General features: G+C 38.2%; 1 protein-coding gene across 4 annotated transcripts in view; it reads right to left on the bottom strand.

Annotated features, from left to right (window-relative positions):
- Positions 1–22,365, bottom strand: part of NELL1 (neural EGFL like 1) — a 945,441-nt gene that overhangs the window by 732,669 nt on the left and 190,407 nt on the right. For all 4 annotated transcript variants that reach the window (XM_021085298.1, XM_021085297.1, XM_021085300.1 and 1 more), the window contains one exon: positions 15,139–15,235. In XM_021085298.1, coding sequence (XP_020940957.1) covers positions 15,139–15,235 — 97 coding nt within the window. The remainder of the gene's footprint in view (positions 1–15,138; positions 15,236–22,365) is intronic.

Here is a 22,365-nt window from a genome sequence, read left to right on the forward strand (position 1 = left end):
TGCCACAATATTGAACTATAGTTTTCAATAACTATTCAGGGTCTATGAAAATCGGGAGTTCCCGCTGTGGTGCAATGGGATCGGTGGCATCTCTGCAGCACCAGGACAATGGTTCAATCCCTAGCCCCTGTAATGGCGGCAGCACAGCACAGGTCATAGCTATGGCTTGTATCAGATTTTTGGTCTGGGAACTCAAAAAAAGGGGGGGGGGCTATGAAAATCATGTAGAATATTAGTTGTTAAACAGAGGGTACATACCAGAATTTGAGCAGAACTTGAGGGAGGACGATCATGTGTGAAATTCTGAAAGTGGTTCTGAGGTGATTTTGATGTGTCCAAGGAAAACTACCAATCTAGGGCCAGATCACCTGGTCATTTAACCTCTGAAAAAAACCTAAGTTTTTGATACTTTAATTAGCTTTCCAAAAGGACATCTTAATCTTAGGCCATACACGACAGGTCTACTAACTTCAAAACAAGTGTTGGGCCACTGCAACATATATGTAAGTAAAATATATCATTTGAGAAAGTCTCAGAGTTACATGGGTTAACAAGATGGTGCTACAAGAAGTCCTGTTATTAAAATGAAGTTCTATCTCAATTGCCTTAATGGATAGATAGTATCCAAATGTCCCCAGTGCATTATCTGCATTAGATGTGAACAGTTTGCTAAGACAGCTTTTCAGTGCTGGCAAACAGAGGCTCTTTTAGGGAGCCTAATAGTCTCCCCCGAAATCTTATTTACATTATTAATTTGCTAAACAATCATTTGTTTGCACCTTGTTAGTGCAATGCTAAATCTTGGCCACTCTGAGGATCTAAATAAATCCCTAAGGGGGGGAGCCCAAATTAGTAAATTTTTACTATTAGTATGATGGAAAGGGGAAAAAGATGAACCTTTTTTCCTTTTTGTTATATCCACCTGTTGCCACCTTCTACCTCCTCCTGCACTCAGCTCACCAGGCACTGAAAAATAAATTTGCACCAGGCAGGTTGTAGATGATGGGTTTTTTGTTTGGGGCACTAATGCCCACGATTTCTGTTGTTCCAAGAACATTTCTCTTCTCACAGTAAGAAATATAGGAAGATGCAATTAAAAAAAAAAAAAGATTAGAAAAATTACACCATTATTACCCTCTTATGCATGGAATAACTAAGTTTAGGCAAGCCCTTCTAACACTCCCAGCTTTCTGATACAAATGAAAGCAGCTTTGCCGCCAAACAAATGCTAATTCTTTTTTAACGCTCTTATTTCCCTGCAGATCTCTGTTTACACTGAAGAAAATGGTTCCCTTTTTTTGTATGCTAAAACACTGAAACAAATTGCTTTGAAAGGGAAAGGAAAAGGGGGTGGGGAGAGTTCCTGCCAGGCATGTAAATACATGGATGAAGATGTGTGCTGTTTATAAACTGGCAAGGACCCAAGCTTTGGCAACAGGCTAACAAAAAGTTAAGACTTGGGAAACTGACAGGGAGGATTTTCAAAATGCAACCAATTATGCATTTCTGCCCTGAAGACAGTTAATAAAATATTCCAGCTTGCACAAAAGCCAAGAAAGACACTTGTCGACTTGCATTATGATCAATAAAAACTGTCAGCTCATTAGCATATCATTAGCTGTCCTGCTGTTCCCAAAGTCTTAATGCGCAGAAATATTAATCTACAAATGTGTAAGATTCCCCCAGTTCTGCGACTTTGACTTTCTGCATGAAAGGAAAAATAAGGATTAGAGATGGGAGGCATCCAATATTGCTTCTTTTTCTATGTGCCTATAAACATATGTTTACCATCTGTAAAATTAAGGGAACCAGCTGAGGTAAAAAACAACAGCTGTGGCCCTTTTTAAAAGTCATCAATTTCACTTCCTAGTGACAGCTTAGCTGTTAAGGAGACAGTGATGTCCAGGTAGGGGGAAAGATTTCAGACTCAAATTTGCCAGACAGAGAGACAGACACAGAGAGAAAGCCTTGGCCTCTGTGAAAGGCTATGGGATGGGAATTCTCTCCAAGGTTCTCAACTATTTAGAAACTGTCAGAACACCTAAACCTCTGAAGCACTGTGATTCACCTAGACTTGTTCTTTCATGCTTTACCCTCTGGAACAGTGACAGCATAATCAGCTTAGACTGCATCAAAGGGAAACTGAGCAGTAGGCAACTACCTTGATAATGAAAATCTATGACAATCAGAAGATTCAGATAAGCCTATCACTACCAGCCAACTATTTTCGCAAATGGGTGCTGTTTTGAAGTGAAGAAATCCCCTGCTTCTGTTCTGTGTCTCTGATAGGAAGTAACTAACGCTAGAGGCTTAGGCGCCAAGCACCAAGCAAGTGATTCCGTCATCTGCTCTTTCATCAGCAGCATTTTTCTTCCAGCTACCCATGAGGATGCACCAGGACCCAGAGAGTAGCTTTGACAAGTGAGGAGCTTTCACTTTGCCTATGAAGTGACCTATTAATATTTAAAATAGGGAATAATACAGTTTTAACCTGAAAACACATCATAAGCATTTTTAGTTCTGGAGCCATAAAGCAGGTGTGGTGCTTGGACCCAGGAGGCAGTTTCTACAAGATAAACATTAAAAGCCTGAAGATGGGCTGACTCTCATCTGAGAAGTGACTGCCTCTTTTACAAGGAGATTTTTGCAGTACTGAATTGATAGAGGTAATTTCTGTAATGAGACAATGACCTATTTCCCCTACCCCAGTCATTTCACCTTGCCAAAGGATGGACAGATGCATCAGCTGGCATACAGGGTTCTAAAGGGGAGATGAGTTTTCAAAGGTCCCTTTCTGGGGAGTGACTGGATGGAGCTACTCTGACTGGGGAACCAAGGGAATCATGATATTTCCTAGGAAGATGGAGTGTGTGGAATTACCACCCCATTTGGCGCTTCTCACTGAGACCACCTGTTCCTTTGGCCCAGAGCACAAGACAGATAGGTCTGTCTCCTCCATGGGACATGGTATACTAAATTGAAATACACCACCATCTCACACAGTGACTAGAATATGGTAAGCAAACCCCTAAGAAGTATTTCTTGGATGAATGGGCAAAAACATTTGGGAAAACTTTGAATCTCTAAGCTTCGATCGCATTTCCATCACTTACAGACTACATGAGACGTGCAAGTTGCTTTCTCTCTCTGAGCCCCCTTGACTGATCTATGAAGTAGGGATAACACAGTCGGCCCTTCATATCCACAGATACACAATCCGCAGGAGACATGGAGAGACAACTGTACTGTTACTTTATATAAGGGACATGAACATCCATCAATTTTGGTATCCACGGGGGTCTTGAAACAGGATATGGAAGGACAATTAAAATAACTCTCTCATTAGGATTCTCTGAAGGTGAAATGTAATTTGCTAAGATAATACACATATGGCCAGACATAGAACACAGAAAGTAGTCAAAACTGTTAGTACTCTATTCCTCATCCCCACAACCCATCTCGACAGCAAAATGATTGTCCAAGTCTAAGAACACCTGTTGTGTTTTCTGTCTGTGTCAGGTATTTGGGCGCTTAAGCAAGGATCCTTATATCTACAGAGAATTATACACACCTGAAGCTGGAATACATAAAAAGACAAATTGTTCTCCCTCTCAGTCACCCACTCCTAACTGCAACAGAATTCCCTAAGAGACAGATCACATGCCTATGATTACTAGAGTACAGTTAAGCATATAAGAAGAATTAAATTCATAAGAAAGGGGGAGGGGACACACACTATAAGTATACTCTACTTCATATATTCTTATATAATCTTACCTTTATAAAAGACATCTTTATACTTTACAAATAAGATTCATAGCTTGTACATTCATAGCATATACCATCTGCCAACCATTTACCTGGTACTATCTGAAGCATTTGCTGAACAGAATAGATGAAGTTCTGGCGTTCCCATTGTGGCTCAGCGGGTAACGAACCCCTGACTAATATCCATGAGGATGCAGGTTTGATCCCTGGCCTCGCTCAGTGGGTTAAGGATCCAGCATTGCCATGAGCTGTGGTGTAGGTCACAGATGTGGCTCAGATTCCGAGTTGCTGTGGCTGTGGTGTAGGCCAGCAGCTGTAGCTTCAATTCAACCCCTAGCTGGGAACCTCCATATGCCATAGGTGCGGCCCTAAAAAGCAAAAAAAAAAAAAAAGAGAGAGAGAGAGAGAGAGAGAGATGCAGTTCTGACCCTGGTCAATCTCACAATCTAGATAAAGTGTCCAACAATAAACAAGTAAGCCCTCATATAAACCATTCAGGATTAGCTACCTAATTTGCAGAGTCCTTTGTTCAAAAATTATTAAAAACTTGAAGATAGCAACAGCAGAACATTAAACTGATCCTGGGGCCTTTCTAAGCACAGCACCCCATGGGTTGACCCACGCTAAGTGCCCATGAAGCTACCCCTGCCTTTTCTTTCAAACTGTAACAAGAGTGAAAAGATGAAGTTTCAGTGAAAATGTACATGTATCCACAGATGCCTTCATTTCTTTTTCTTTCTTTTCCTTAGACTGGTTAATTTCAATTATCTTCTAGTCCAGTAATTGTTTCCTTCATCCTGCTCAAATCTGCTGGTGAATCTGAGGCAATTTTTCATTTTAGTTGTACTTCTCATTTGCAGCATATCTATTTGGTTCCTTTTTATAATTTGTCTTTATTGATATCCTCACTTGTTCACCCACACTTTTCCTGACTGCCTTAAGCTCTTTGTCCACGTTTTCCTTTAGTTCTTTGACCACATTTAAGACAGTTGTTTTAAAGTCTTCATCTAGGGAGTTCCCGTCGTGGCGCAGAGTAAAGGAATCTGACTAGGAACAATTAGGATGCAGGTTCGATCCCTGGCCTCGCTCAGCAGGTTAAGGATCTGGCGTTGCCCTAAGCTGTGGTGTAGGTTGCAGATGCAGCTCAGATCCCGCTATGGCTGTGGCTGTGGCTGTGGCTGTGGGCTGTGGGCTGTGGGCTGTGCCTGGCAGCTTTAGCTCCAATAGGACCCCTAGCCTGGGAACCTCCATTTGCCTCGGGTGTGGCCCTAAAAAGCAAAAAATTTTAAAAAACAAAGGCTTCATCTAGTAATTCCAACATCTGTGCTTCCTCCAGAATGGTTTCTGTCCATTGATTTTTGTTTCTTTGAACGGCAATACCTTTCTGTTTTGTTTGCCGTGTGGTTTGATTTGAACTCTGGACCACTGAATATTGTAGTGACTCTGAAGATCAGAGTCTCTCCCTTCCTAAGGGTCTGCTGGGTTGTTTTATTTTGTTGCTTAATACTGCAGTAATGCATTTGTTTAGTCTTTTACCTATTTTTTTGCAGAGACTGTATTCCTTGTTATGTCTGGTCACTAAAATCTGTTCCTGAGCTTATGTTCAAATAGTTTTTAGACTGAGATTTCCTGGAATGCCAGGAGCTTAGACCATGGGCCAGGGGAGGGGGAAAAGCATGCTTTATGCTAGAGCTCTCCTTTAACACTTAGCCATGCTTACACTGATCCTAGGGATCAGTCCAAAATGAAAGCTTAGGATACTATCAGATCTTTTCTGAGCATAAATCTTGCTCTGGGTATGCATATAACTTTCTGAATTCCCCACACGAGTTGCTCCTGAATGCCTTAAACTGCCCAATGAATATTTCTCCTCAGCTCTTCCTTCTTGCTCTAGGTCGTCTATGGTATGAGTGTCAACTGCAATCTTTTGCCCCAGGTTGTTTGGTAGCTTCACAGTATTTTCAAGCCATGTCCACCATTTTTGTTTTAAGCCTAGGAGAATTCCAAGTTATATGAAATAGATAAATGTCTTGCGTCGGTCCTTCAGATGGTCCCAGACAAAACAAACATACAAAATAAGTTGTAGATAAGGTTTGCTCTGCTCACTGCAGAACCAGAGACCACCAGTCCACAGTGGGAACGTGGGCTGACATCTTCCAGACTGCCACTGAGCTACAGTTGGTGTGGGATGAGGGCAGGTAGAAGTGCCACAAAGCCTTCCTACTAATTGATGTTGCCTTTTTCCTGATTCAAACTTAACTTGGTTGCTGTAAACCTTTAATGTTTTCCAAAATTCTGACAAAGTTGGTTCTGACAGCTTCTGCTTGTTTGGGGATGTTTTTGTGGAGGTAAAGAAACTTGGAGCTGCCTACTCCACTGTTTGGTGACATACCCATGTTCTAACAAGCCCTCATGGAGATTCAGATGCAGCCTAAATTTGGAGAGCCACTAACCTAAAAAAACACTAAAGCAGAAGCTGGTTATTGATTGTGTCTTATACTTTGTGAGATCTTTTCAGAGACCAAGGTGAAACTCTAATCTAGACCATAATCCATGTCACCTGTCCGTGCATTCAAATGCGAGCCTTGAAGCCCATAGATCTACACCAGTGAGAAAGTTCTCTTTAAAAATATATACATTCCTCAAACCTACATCTCAGATTCTCAACAAGTGGTATTAGAAATTTGAATTTTAAAGGCTTTCCATCTGATTCTGGTGCTTTTCCATGGCTGGAAACCTGCTGCTGTCTTTCATTACAGACCCAATATCCCTGCAAAAAGTGGAGTTTCACCAGCAGGTAACCAGCTACAAAACAAGAAGTAGCATTAAGTTTGAATCAGTTTGGAATGGTGACTCTTGGACACATGGAAAATCATATAAGATAAAAAAAAACACATGTATGTGTATGTACATGGATTATGCACATAATCATATACAAACATGAATTATCACCCTGAAAAATTATGTCACACTTTTTTTTTGAATAGTTATGATATACAAAAGGGCTGAAAATAAACTCTAGCCAATGCCTATGAATGCACCACCCATCTTAAGAAATATCACTGTAAAATCAGCTATAATTGAAAAAAATAAAAATCATTATATAAAAAGTTAAAAAAAGAAACATTACCGTATCTGAAGCCTAATAAAATTCCTATTTCTTCCTCTTTAAAGTTAAACTAGTCTGCATTTAATGCTTATCACTCCCATGCATGTATTGTTTTACATATGTGAATACATAAATAAGCAATATATCAGATTGTTTTGCCTTTTTAAACATATAAATGATTTAATACCATAACCTTCTCCCGCTACTTGCTTTTTCATTCAGCATTATGTTTACAATTCATCAACTGTTATTCAATTTCTGTTTTTAATGTTTACCACAATTTAAATATTCTATTGATGGACAGGTGTTTTTTTGTTTTGCTTTTTTCAAGTTTTTGAAATTAGCAAAAAAAAAAAATTTACTCTGATAATGCTTGTACAAATCTCTCTGGGTATAGGAGTTTCTCAATGAAGAAACATGGAGAGAAAATTTTCTTCAGTGTTCATACCTAGAAGTTGGGTTCCTGTTTCTAAGATATGTACAGCTTCAACTTTATACACAATCTCACTAATTGCTCCCTTTAGTAGTTCTACCAGTTGAAGTATCCACCATGAGTACAGGTCCAGCACTCAAATGTCTTCTGCACACTTAATGTTGTCAGGTTTGTTTTTTTATTCATTTTTGTCAGGTTGATGGATAAGAAACAGTATTTCATGATGGCTTTAATTTGCATTTCCAAGGTAACTACTGAAATGGAATTCCTTCTAATATGTTCGTTGGCTAGTCACTAAAAAAGGAAATGCATTTTTACATCTTTTCTTAGATTTTCGAGTTATGAGAATCTTTATTATTGATTTATAGCATTTCTTTAATGGATACTATTTCCTTGCTAACTGATCTTGTTGCCAAGATCATCTTTGATGAACGTATCCTCTTATTCTATAATAAACTTACAGATATTTCCTTTAACAGTTCTTTATTTTTTAATCTTAAGAAAATTTTCTCTACTCTGACAACATGAAGATGTGCTCCTACGTTGTCTTCTAAAATTTGCAAAGTTTTATTATCACATTTAGGCATTTAAGTCAATGGTAATTGTAATAACTGTTTTTTGCATATGGTATGCAAATACATATTTAAAGCTTCTCCTGGCACTATACACAAAAGTCAGCCACGTCAATTAATATATATACATGAAATATTTAAAAAACTGATTTTCCTAACCATTTATCAATGAATATACCCTTCTCCATTGATCCAGAATGCCACTTCAGTTATGCATGAAGTTTCCCAGTGGCCATGTATAATGGAAGAGTATCTTTCTGGCCTCTCCATTCTGTTCTATTGATTTATGTGCCAATTCTTACACCAATATGACACTATAAGACTCCTATAACTTTATAATAAGTTTTTATATCCAAAAGGGCAAGTCCCTCCCTTCTTCTTCAGAACTGTCTTCATTATTCTTGGTCTTTAGACTTTCATAAGAAATTTAGAATTAGCTTGTAGGTTTCATCAAAAAAAAAAGAAAGAAAGAAAGAAAAGAAAGAGAAAAAGAAAAGAAATCCTGTTGGGAATGTATTACAAGTTCATTGACTCTAAGGATCAATTTGGGAAAAAAAACTGACAAGTGCTCTAAGCTTCCTTCTCTAAGAGCATGGTATCTCTCTCTAATACAATTTTTAACAGAATTTTATAATTTGCTTCATAATTGTCATATATATAGTTTACTTGTTCTTAAATGCTTATGCACATTTTTGATATTATAAATAAAATACTTGAAATGCATTTTTATTGTTGTCATTGCTACTTTTTTTTTGTTCAGCAGTGTGATTTTGTTTTTGATTTTGTATTTACTCAATTGAAATGAAAACGTCTGTTCATACAAAAAGAGTGTTCAACAATCTTTCTGAATTGTCCTGGTAAACTAATAATTCATGGCTCCAATTTTTTGTAGACAAATATATAATTTGTGAATAACAGTGTTTTTATTTTTTATAATCCTTCAGGTATTAATTTATTTTGCTGGTAAGAACCTATAGCAAAATATTGAGAGGAAATAATGGTGACAGGGATTCCCGTATGATTCCTGATTTTAACAGGAATTCTCTTAATATTTAAACCATAAGTATGATATTTCTATGTATGTTTTATGTACTTTTCATCAGGTTAATGAAATTTTAAATAGTTCTATATTCCTAAGAATTTTGTACCATGAGTCAGTATTGAAGTTTATATAGTGCTTTTTTTGCCTCTTGAGATAACCATAGTATTTTCTTCATGTTTGTTTAGTGTGTTGAATTATATTACTAAAATTACTAAAATTTTTGACAATGAAAATAGATTTGCATTGTTGAAATAACCAACTTGGTTTCGCACACATGCATGCACACATCAACTATATTCCATATGGTAATTTTAAAAAATTTTTAACCTAATCTGTGTTCAAAAGTAATTTAATTGTATAATCCCTTTCTTATATACAGTCCTTGTCTAGTTTAGGAATCAAGGCAACATTATCATTATAAGTGAGATGGATAGTGTTCTCATCTATTCTCTTCTCTGGAAGAGTTTATATAAGATTGGAATTGTTTACCTAAGTTAATATAACTGCCCATAAAACTATCTGAACTGGCTGGTTTTTTGGTAGAAAGACATTATAGACTGCAAAGGTCTTAGTCCTTTGTTCTTTGCTGGGTCCATGCCCTGTGTCATGGGAATCTGTAGCATATACCATCAAAAAGTAGAGTCTCTTTACCACACATTTGAATCTAACCTTGTAAATTGCTTTGGCCAAAAAAAATGCAGCAAAAATCATGTGTGAGTTTCAAGCACAGGCTTCAACAGGCCATTCCCACTTCTGGTCCAGTTCTAGAAACCCTGATCAGCCAGCATGTAAACAAGCTTAGGCTAGGCTATTAGAAAACGAGAGATCAAATGAAACAGAGATGAACCATCAAACTAAAGGTAATTCTACCATAGCCAGGCCCCAGAATATCGAGCAGCCCACCAAAGATGCTCGAGTGAACTGAGAACATAACCATTCAGCAAAGCCCAGCCCAAATTGCCAGCTCACGTAATTCTGAGTTACATAGATGGTTGCTGTTTCAGGCCATTAAGCTTTGAGTTGATCTGCTATGTATCAAAAGATAACTGATACTAGAGATTCTGAGTCATGAATTTTTATCATATATTAATGATTCCAAGACTACCTGGATTTTTCACTTCTTAAATTTTGAAAATTTATATCATTTTAGGAAACTGTTCATTTTTCTCTGGCTTTCTATTTTATTGTCACAAGACTGTTAATAAATGATCAATTTCTATTGTTTTAATTTCACACTGTTTTTCATGTGCTTTTTAAATTCATACTGGTTTTTACACCTTCTCCCATTTTTTCTTGCTCAAACACTGATATTCAGTCTAGGCTCTTCTTTTCTGAATAAGTTGTCTTTTCAGACGGTCTACTTTTAAGATGTTCTCTATGTCTTTGTGGATCTTCTATCTGCTACTATGTCTTTCTATCTTCATTTGAGTAATAGATTATTAAAATGGTCAAAAAATTCTTCCCTTCTTTGCATCTATATCCTTGCAATGTTATATTGCAAAAGAGCTCTTCCAGAGATGAAGTCTGTATCTTTACTCTTTGCTCTTGGATTTGGTTATGAAATTATTGCTTTGGGCAATAAATTATTAGCAAATATATTCAAGCAAACAGAGCCTGGAAATGCACTAGTACTCTAGGGCTTCCTACATTCTTACACTTGGAACCTCAAGACTGCCATGTGGATCAGCCTGATTAGACTCCACATGGGGAAGGCTGAGGTATACCAATCAACATCCAGCTTACTACCAGAGATGATAGGAAGCCACCTCCTGACCAACCAACTGACCACAGATAATGTGAGGGAGCCCCTTAGATACCAGCATATCCTGGCCAAACCAGAAAAATCTTCCCATCATCCCAAAGAATTGTGACCTAAATAAAGCAGCCATAGGTTAAGCTTCTAAGTTTTCTAAGAAACTTTTTAGACAGCCATAGGGTACACTTTGATTGCCTGGTTTTATTAGTTCTAGAAAATTCTTAGCCATCATACTTCTAAATGAGCCCATAACCAATTTCTCCTATTATCTTCTAGAATTTTCAAATATATGAATTATGTATACACACACACACACACACACACAAAACACATGTAAACAAAATACACATGTTAAGTATTTTTCATATATATGCTTCATCTCTATATAATTTAACTTCTCCTATTTTCCTCTATCCCTGCACTACACTTAAAGTAATTACTTGACAATATTTTCTATTATGTTCTCTTCACCTGTGTCTAATTCACTGTTTAGTGGATTCACTGTTTTTGTTCTGGGTTTTTTTTTTTTTTCTTTCACTACAATGACTGTATTTTTCATTTCTGGACATTTTGGCTCAAATCTCCCTTGTCATATTTATTATCTCTTGTCATCACACACTTTTAAAATTTTTGTTTCTTTAGACTTTTTCAACAGAGAGTTTTAAAATTCTTTATCTTGTAATCCTAACTACTGCAGCCCTTTGAGGTATAATTGGGAAGTGTGTTGTTTCTTCCATTTTCACTCATGATGACTTAAAAAATTGTTTGCATGAACTTTATCTATAGAAATCTTGTGTAGTCTACATTAAACTTGATTTTCCCAAAGATAATTTGTATTTTCTTCATCAAGAATCCCAAAGTACCCAACCCAGGATCACATTAGGATAGTTTCTTGAAATGTTCTAAATGGAATTGTGACAGTGGTTGCCAAAACCATTAAATTATTTACTTCTGTGGGGGAAAAAAAATAGTTTCTTGATCTTCATGAGTAATAGAAATCCAAATTTCAAACGTGCACGATGTCAGAGGTGTGATTTCAAATTCTTATCAGGGAACTATTTTGTGTACATGTGAAGATGAGGTAGAGAAAAACTAAGTACTAGATTGTCTTCCTCTGCTAAATAGTAGACTGCTTCTGCCTACCCTTTCACTGGAGGGTTAGTCTGCTAAGCCATGGCTTTATTTCAGAAGTTTCTGCCCCAATTTCCAATCTTGCTTGGAATCAAAGCTATTCCCCGCTGCCATTTCACAGACTATTAAAATTTAAGGCTTTAACCAGAACTTTTACACATTGGTAGTGAGAATGCAGAATAGTATAGCCACCTTGAAAAATACATCGGCATTTATTTTATGAAGTTAAACATACAATATACAACCCACCAATCCTACTCTGATATACTTATCCAAATAAAAGTGGAAACTTTTTTCATACAAAAGCCTACATACAAATGTTTTTAATAGCTTTATTCATAAATGCTCAAAACAACCCAAATGTCCATGAACTGAGGAATAAATAAATAAATTGTAGTAAAGCCATACAATACAATTGGAATATTACTTGGGAATAGAAAAGAGCTCAGTATCTTTGATAAATATAGATGCAAAAATTCTCAAACTATTAGCAAATCAAATTCAAGAGCACATTAAAGGAAGAGACACTATGATCAAGTAATACTTATTCCTGGGATACAAGGATGATTCAACATATGCTAATCAATAAATGTAATACAACACATTAATAGAATGAAAGATCAGAATCATATAATTATATCAACAGATGCAGAAAAAGCACCTGACAAAAATACACACACTTTCATGATAAAAACACCCAAGTTGGGCATAAAAAGAACATACTTCAACATAATAAAGGCCATATATGACAGGCCCACAGCTAACATCATACTTAACAATGAAAGGTTGAAATCTCTTCTAAGATCAGGAAAAAAGAGTGCCCATTCTCACTTAGTCCAATTCAATGTAGTACTACAAGTCTTAGAGCAATCAAACAAGAAAAAGGAAAGAATAGATATCCAAATTGGAAAGGAAGAAATAAAAATGTCTTTGCTTGCAGATGGTATGATCTTATACAGAGAAAATCCTAAAGACGCCACCAAAAAAAATTTTAGATTAAAGAAGTCAGTAAAGTTGCAGAGTACATAATCAAAATATAAAAAAATCAGTTGCATTTCCATACACTAACAACAAAATATCTGTAAAAAATAAAATAATCTCCTTGACAATAGCATCAAAAATGATAAAATACTTAGTAATAAAGTTAATCAAGGAGATAAAAATGCTATACACTGAAAACTATAAGACTTTAAAAAAAATTGAAGACAAAAAAATGGAAAGGTATCCTATGTTCATGGGTCAGAAGAATTAATATCATTAAAACTTCTATACTATCCAAAGCCACCTGAAGATTCAATGTAATTCCTATCAAAATTCAAGCAGCATTTTTCACAGAAACATTAGAAAAACCTGAAATTTGTATACAATCACCAGAGACCCCAAATAGCCAAAGTAACACTGAGAAAAAAAAAAGCTAGAGACATTATACTTCCTTATTTCAAACTATACTTCAAAACTATAGTAATCAAAATACACTATTGGCAGAAAAATAGACACATAGACCAATGGAAAGAAATTAAGAGCCCAAAAATAAATTCTTGCATATGCAGTCAATGAATATTTGCAAATCTTACATTTGATAAGGAATTAATATCCAAAATATACAAAAGAAAAGTCATATAGTGCAATAGCAACAAAAAGTCTGATTTAAAAATGGACAGAGGAACTGAATAGACATTTTTCCAAAGACATGCAAATGGCCAACCGGTACAGGAAAGGGTACTCAGTATCACTAATCATCAGGAAATGCAAATTAACACCATTATGAGATAATCACCTCCTATCTGCTAAGATGCCTATCATCAAAAACATAAGAGATAACAAGTACTGGAGATGATGTACAGAAAAGGGAATCCTTGTGCACTGGTAGTGGAAATGTAAACTGGCACAGCCATTACAGAAAGTAAGATAGAGGTTCCTCGAAAGTTAAAAGTAAAACTACCATATGATCCAACAATCCCACTTCTGGGTAGATTCCATGTAATTGGGGGTATATATCCAAAGGAAATCATTACCTCAAAGAGATATCTGCACCCCCATGATTATTATGAATAATGCTGCAGCGAATAAGATATGGAAACGATCTAAGTGTCTGCCAACAGATGCATGGATAAGTGTCTCCCCACACATGCAGTGGAATATTATTTGACCATGAGAAAGAAGGAAATCCTGCCATTTACAACTTGGATGGACCTTGAAGGCATTACGCAAAGCGAAATAAGTCAGACAAAGACAAAATAAGGTACAGTATCACTTACATATGGAATCTAAAAACCTGCTCAGAAACAGAGAGTAGAATGATGGTTGCCAGGATTTGAGTGCTGGGTGGGGGAAATGGGAAGATGCTGGTCAAAGGGTAACTTGCAGGGGTACTACAAATAAGTTCTGGGGATCTAGTCTACAGCATGGTGATTATAGCTAGTAATACTGTATTACACACTTGAAAGCTGCTAGGAGAGTGGATCTTAAATGTTCCCACCACAAAAAAGAAATGGTAGTTATGTGATGTGATGGAGATGTTATCTAACATTACGTGGAAATCATTTTTGCAATACATTAAGTGTATCAAATCAAACTTAATATACCTTAAACATAATAATGTTTTATGTCAGTGATATCGCAATAGAGCTGGAATAGATAAGGTAGATAAAGGAACAACCAAGTTTCTAATTTCCTGGTATTGGCAGACATCCCTCTGGTTTTTGCTTCCTTCCATGTATTTGGCCTCTAAGGATCTCCTTTCTTGTAACCCAATGACGAATCTTAAAAGATTTTTGTTCTGTTTTATCTAGCATTTATAGGCATTTGAAGCAAAAGGATTTTAAAAATATCTAGTCTACCATACTGCCAGAAGCAAAAGTCTGCCATTCTATTGAAGAACAAGACTATCTTAAAATTTCATGATGTTTTTAACTTCTTCAATTCACTTTATCACTGAATCCTCATGTTTCCATGAAGTACAATAATACAGTCCTTGTATTATCCTCTGTACAGACAGGAAAACCAAAGCTCATGGAAATGCAGAGTCATATCATTGTATATCTATACATCCACCCCCAAATGAATATAGATTCCAAGAATGAAAACCAATTTGAAAATTATATTAAATCTCCTGGAAGTAGAAACAATAAGAAATATTTGGATGATTATTCACATTCTCTGTCATTCATAGCTGGTAGTGGAGAGAACTGCATGACCTTGGGCAAGTCACAACTCTCTGCCTCATCTCAAAACCCCTACTTCGTGGAACTGTTGTGACAATTAAATGATCAAATACATGTCAAGCACATATAAAAGCATGTGGCAAAAGTAGAAAATCATGCTTACTTTGAACAAACCATGCTTTTGGTTGCGCTGACCAAGCCATAAATTGCTTCCTGGGGGAAGGTTGGTCTCAGGAGGGTCTATCACACGTTCATAAATCCTGTAGAGGCAAAGAACACAATTGTTAATAAGGAGGCTCAAAGCAGAACCAAGAGAGACCTACATATTGTCTGAAGTACTCATAGTATTAGCTGCTGATATGGAGAGATGGAGGCGGTATGTGGTATGTCTTCAATGACAGGGACATGAACTGAGAGCTGTTTCCTGACACCACTCAGACACACTGTCTGGACCCTTTCCGGCTCTCTGTCACCACCCTTCTTTTTTTTTTTTTTTTCCTCTTATGATTTTCTCTTTTTTTAATTTTATTGGAGTATAGCTGACTTCCAATGTTGTGTGAGTTTCAGGTGCACAGCACAGTCAATCAGTTATAGATAAACATACATCCATTCTTTTTTCATTCATATAGGTTATTACAGAATATTGAATAGATTTCCCTGTGCTATACAGTAGGTCCTTGCTGTTCCTCCATTCCATATACTAGTATGTATATGTCAAGCCCACTCTCCCTTTCACCCCCCAACACTTCCCCCTTGATAACCCTAAGTTTGGTTTCACAATTTTTGAGTCTCACTTCCAATGGGTGTCTTCACCCTTTTGGTAGAGGAAAGAGGAAGAGGGTAACATTTTTGAGTATCTACTCTGAGCAATGAACTTTATACAACTTGGGAAGTAAAGTGGTTTCATCCACATTACATCTGAGAGAGCTGAGGTTCAGAGACTATAATTGGGCCCACAGGTAAAGACAACCAAGAAGCAGTGAAGGTGATGAGAATCCCCATCTGCCTGGGTACAAAGCCCATGCATTCTCCTTTGTGCTCTACTACTCCCTGACTGGTTTATGTGGCTGCCACTCATTTCTACAGTAACTTCCTATACTGCTCTCAACTGAGTAGCAGCTGCTCACATGATAATGTGCTTTGTCCACAAAAGCCAGCAACTGAAGTCATCATCCCATGAGCAAATATTTATGGAGCATTTCTTTATGTTCTAAGCTCCATGCAAGGCCGACTGGAGATAAAGCAATATACCAGATGTACAGGGTCCCACACACATACAGTCAAAGATAAAATTCTGTACATGAAGAAAATCTTTGTATAATATACAAGGACATAAAACTAATACAGAGGAGTCAACAGTCCCAGAATCTTTGAAGGCAGCAACAGAACCAAATGAACAAATGAATTGTCTCAGCTTTTCTGCCTTCCCAAGCCCTGTGTCCATCAGCCACAAATCTTGAAAGCTGTGCTCTCTTTAGAAATAGTCCTGTAATCACCAGCTGACCACTGGCCTTCACCTCACCCCTGGACAGTACCTTCCAGCACCTGAGTGTCGAGAAGGGGAAAAAAGAGCTGGCCTAAGAATTGAACATGTCAGAGTTCCCATCGTGGCTCAGTGGTTAAGGAATCCGACTAGAAACGATGAGGTTGTGGGTTCGATCCCTGGCCTCGCTCAGTGGGTTAAGGATCTGGCATTGCTGTGAGCTACGGTGTAGGTCGCAGATGTGGCTCAGATCCTGCATTGCTGCAGCTGTGGCATAGGCCAGCGGCTACAGCTCCGATTAGACCGCTCGCCTGGGAATCTCCATGTGCCGTGGGAGCGGCCCTAGAAAAAGGCAAAAAGACCAAAAAAAAAAAAGAATTGAACATGTCTTCTTAGATGCTTAGAAGATTCTGAGTGGGTTGAAATACATCAATGAAAAAAAAAATGTTGCCTGCTTTATCAGTAAACAAAGGATGTTGCAGCCATCAAGCTATCACATTACAGCCATTCGAGAATGATCCCAGAGGGAACTCAGGATAGAAATAGGATGCTCCCTTCCCCATTAATAGTCAACTGCTGAAGCCACCCCAAGTGGTGTACCCTGAGGACTCTGGATGAGAAAGCAAGGATACCCAGAGAACTGAGGTACATATCAAAGGGATGATTTCAGGGAGCCCAGACTCTTGCATCTTCCCATATATAAAAAGCACTAAATTCCTTAATTTGAGATACCTGGTTTTCTTCAATTAACAGTAATCTTTTGATGCTCTGACTACCTGGACTTTGTTGCAAAAAACTCTTATATATCCTGGTTCTTCCCTTACCTCTTTGGAGCAGTCTCTCAGAGCTATAGCTGAGATGCTATGTTCCAGGCTGAAGTGCTCAGTTTTGTCTGCCAAATAAAACCTAATTCTCAACTTTTAGGTTCTGCTGTTTCTGTTTTTTTTTTTTCTCCCTTCTCTCTCCAGTCCACAGATATAGGGACCATTTGGGAACTTCATTCCTTATGATGGCCCCACCCATTCCTTTCATTCCTCTGCCCTTACTCAAACCAGCTAAAGGAAGAATCATCCCCAGGTAGGTCCAGAAGTCTAGCTACTCATCAGTCCTCCCAGCTCGGGTGTCACTGACTGCTTCCTGCCACAGGGTGAAGGATCCCCCCAGAAGCTCTCAGTAGGAAAGTGCAGAAGAACTAAAAGATTGTCCAGCTGTGTCAAGACCATGAATGATTGAGAGGTCTTGGGCTGCTGCAGTTGAGAGCTGTCACACGGCAGCCTTATATCTTAGCCATATTGTCCTTTACCCTCCTAATTCCCCACTCGAAACATGCTGTTTCCTAACATTACATGCAAGGTATTCAACTGACAAAACTTTAAATATACAGGTCCTTCTCTACTAAGTATCTTTGCATTATAAATGGAGGCTCTCAAAACACAAGCAACAAAAAAATGAGCTTTCCTAAAAAAGACAGCCTGTGTCCTCTCCACAGGAATTCAACCTTTCTTTTTGTATGTTAGAGGGAAACATTTTAGATAAAACAATTTTTCAACACTGCTTTAACAAGAAGATGCTACATACTTCCCCCCAAAAAAAGTTTTTTCCTAGCATTAGTGAACTAGAAACAAGCCAAATTTACAACAAAAGAGAATGCATACATTATAGTAGATCAGCTTGATAGAATTTACTACAGTCATTAAGAGTGATACATATTCAGGGTATGAAATATGGGAAAGTATATCTGAAATAATTTTTACTGGAGGAAAGCAGAATGCAAAATTATTTATGCACTATGGAGATAATGATGCAAAAATTGTGTTCAATGTTGGTGAATTTCAGAGGAGGCCAGAGAGAAACAGAAATTACTGTACTTAGGTGAAGAGGCAGAAGCAAAATTTTCTATGAGGTTGTTTCACTAAGCAACTGAAAATGTTGTCAAACTATTTATCTTAACCTTCATTTTAAAACATTTGCATCTGTCAGAGTGAGAGGAGCTTTCCATTCAAATGCTTTCTTTTCGGTTTTCAATATGCTAGAAGGTGAGTTCAATAAGCAAAGGAGGCTTTTATCTAATGTTTATTAAGTGGGTGAGGAAAGGAAGTAAGAATCAGAAAGATCTACTTCCTCTCCTGCTTTGTCTTCCACAAGCATAGCTCCTTGGGTCTTAGAAACAGTGGAAGCAGTAAATATCTGAGGTCACTGCCAGCAAAAGCAGGGCAGAGACCCCAGTGTATGGGTCAAAGGGGCATGCTGACTTCTGGTGTCCTACAGTTCCCTTCCAGATCCTCTCCTGGTGCCAAGGAAAGTCAGCCACTACTGCCTTCCCACAGCCCTGCCAATTCACTCAGAGAAGCAGTTCTCACTAGAAAGATCCGGGCAGCAGGCACAGTCCGCAAGCTGGATTCGGGCCTAGCAAAATGGAGAGGGTTTCAAAACAAAGGATTAAACAGACATAAAAATCCACACAGAGGAAATCTAATCATGAGGAAATATCAGACAAACCCAATTTGAGAGATATTCCGCAAAATAACTGCTTATGCTTTTTCAAATGTCAATGTCATGAAAAGTAAAGAAAGCCTGAGCAGCAGTGGTAGACTGCAAGCAACCCAAGGGGCATAAAAACTCAGGGTGAGACAGGATTCTGGATTGGACCATGGGGCAGGAAAAAGAAAATCCCACAAAGGGCATTATTAGTAGAAAAATTGGTGAAAGGTAAATAGGAACCATAGGTTACATTGTATTGCATGGTGTTCAGGTTTCCTGATTTTGAGAATTAGCTGGTGGATATTTAAGTGTCTTGTTCTTAGGAAATACACAGTGACGTATTTAGGGATAGAGGATCATAATAACATCTGCAACTTACTCTCCAAGAGTTCAAAACAACTTACTCTCCAAGAGTTCTCCAGTTTAAGTACGTAATGTATATAAACCCACATTATTACGTTTGAGAGAGACAGAAAGCAGAATCTGAGCAAAGAGTTTACTATTGTTTTTTTGTACTATTTGCAAAACTTTTCTGTAGAATTAAAACTTTAATATTCGATGTTTTTTAAAAAGCTAAGAAGGTTTAAATTAGGATACATGCAAAACAATTTTATCCATTAGCCAAGGATACACACAACCTTTAAGACTCACATAAGGTATATGATAGCGTTTTTCTAAAGGAATGATGGGGGTGGGAATGGAAGGATGGAAGGGGAGGGGAGGAAAGAAAGAGAGAGAAGGGGGAGGTGAGAGGAAGAGAGGGAGAGCAGGAAGGAAAGGAAGCAAAGAGGGAGGAAGAAGGGAGGGAGGGAGGCAGGGAAAGGGGACTGCACAGACTAATACTAATAACATCTCATGAACTAAGAGACAGGATTACCACACCCCTATCTGCATCTTTGTACACTGGTGGCTATGCCACCAACATGTCAGACATATATAATCAGAATCTTGGCAAAGGGCTGCTGATCTCCGAGGTACAGTTTGGGTGGACTGGCTCAAGCAAATAGGCCAGGAGGGCACAGTGATCTGTCACTTATACCTACTATCACCCAGGTCAACTGAAATGAAAGGCCAGAGCTAATACCTCAACTCCTTGGTTTCCAGTGTAGTCAGGAAATTGACGTCTATATTTTGATCTACTAGGTTCTGGTTAATGAGGTTTCCTTCCCATCAACAAATATCTGACTGCCTACTGTGTGTGTGACTGCTGGCTATGGGGAGGCAAAAGACAGAGTTAACACGGCCAAGTTCTCACCCTCAGGTCAAATGCCTGAGCCAGACAGACCACATGCACGCACACACTTTACCATTCAGTGCAGGACGTGCAATGATCTGTGGAAGCAGAGAAGAAAGAAAACCTAGAGAAGACTTTCTAAAGAAGGGGACTCCACAGCTGAGTTGTGAACGAAGAATACAGTGGAACTGACACACAGACATCATAGCCAGCACTTAGACAGCACTGAGCATGAGCCAAGCATTTGTATGGAGGGCTTTCCATATACTGACTCACTTAACCCTCAAAACACCACCATCCGGCTCAGCAACGTTAAACAGCTGGGATTTGAACCCAGACCCCCAAAGTTGTTCCCCCTCAAATAAATTAAAATTCCCAACTTAACGTGTTCATCAGGAAGGGAAAGGGGGAAACAAGTTTATGTGCCAAAGCACATGATCAAGATTGGTTAGCTCTCCCAGAACCCACATTCTCTTCCTCCTGCTATACCACATTTCCAGCCTCCCTCACAGCTGGGTGTGGCCATAGAATAGGCATGAAGGGATGTGCACCACTACTAGGCCTGACCTAGCCCCCAAAATATCCCCCTCAAGCATCTTTCACATTCTCTTTGTTTCCTTCAGCTGACAAGAGAAGGCTCTGATGAGGGCTAAGAAGCATAAGAGCCACAACACAGAGGAGCCTGAATCCCTAAATGATGTTGTGGGGAGGCCACCTGCCAGCTAGATACACCCAGCCAGATGCTACCCAACATGACGTAAAATTCTAGGTCAACCCAATTGAGATGGAGAGGATTTTCTGTAGTTGTGGCTAGTATTACGTACCCTAACAAATATACTCCAATGAAAAATAGAAAAGTGACTGTTGTATTTTCATGCCCACAGAGCCAAGAGATATGAGAGATCATGTGGTGTAGCAGAGACATGTGAATTTGGGCTAAAATAGATTTGAGGTCATATTCCAGTTCTTCATTCTACTAGCTGTGTGACTTTAATCAAATTATTTAATTGTTCTGCACCTTGGCTTCCTCACTTAGGAAATGGGGGTATTACTGCCAACAGTATGGGCTGCAGTGAGGATTAAATGATGCCATTGTAGGTTGTCAGAGTAGGTTCTGTCATTCTGTACAACTCACCGATGCATGAGAAAGCAGAGTCACGTGACCCATTCCAGCCCACTGGCTGCACCTACCATCAAATGAACCCACTGAGGTGAGATGAGCAGTATCTTCTGTGCCTGGCTTGTGCTTCGAGATCCAGTTTAAGGGATCATTGTCACATGGAGTCTACTTAAGGCTGTGAGATTTCAGTGTTACAACGTAACAACTTAGTGTCCGTTTTATAATTTTTTCACACAGAACATTTTTAAATTCTAAGTTTCTTTTTACCTTCTACAAATTTCAAACTAGAACAAGTGAATATGTAACAGGAAAAAAAAAAAAGACATTAACGGCATTAACTTCCATTGCTGTTTAACTTGATTAGTTACAGAGCAAAATGACAAGGTATTAAGATACTAAACTCAGTATTAAAAACAAAATTTTGGTATACGACGGGACACCATCAAACTCCTAGAAGAAAACATAGGCAAAACACTCTCTACATCAACATCATGAATATTTTCTCAGGTCAGTCTCCCAAAGCAATAGAAATTAGAGCAAAAATAAACCCATGGGACCTCATCAAACTGAAAAGCTTTTGCACAGCAAAGGAAACCAAAAAGAAAACAAAAAGACAACTTACAGAATGGGAGAAAATAGTTTCAAATGATGCAACTGACAAGGGCTTAATCTCTAGAATATATAAACAACTTATACAACCCAACAGCAAAAAAACCAATCAATCAATGGAAAAATGGGCAAAAGACCTGAATAGACATTTCTCCAAAGATACACAGATGGCCAGCAAACACATGAAAAAATGCTCAACATCGCTGATTATAAGAGAAATGCAAATCAAAACTACCATGAGATACCACCTAACACCAGTCAGAATGGCCATCATTAATAAATCCACAAATAACAAGTGCTGGAGGGGCTGTGGAGAAAAGGGAAGCCTCCTGCACTGCTGGTGGGAATGTCAACTGGTACAGCCACTATGGAGAACAGTTTGGAGATACCTTAGAAATCTATACATAGAACTTCCATATGACCCTGCAATCCCACTCTTGGGCATCTATCTGGACAAAACTCT

The sequence above is a fragment of the Sus scrofa genome, chromosome 2, assembly GCF_000003025.6.
Source record: "Sus scrofa isolate TJ Tabasco breed Duroc chromosome 2, Sscrofa11.1, whole genome shotgun sequence".
In the NCBI taxonomy this organism is placed as follows: domain Eukaryota; kingdom Metazoa; phylum Chordata; class Mammalia; order Artiodactyla; family Suidae; genus Sus; species Sus scrofa.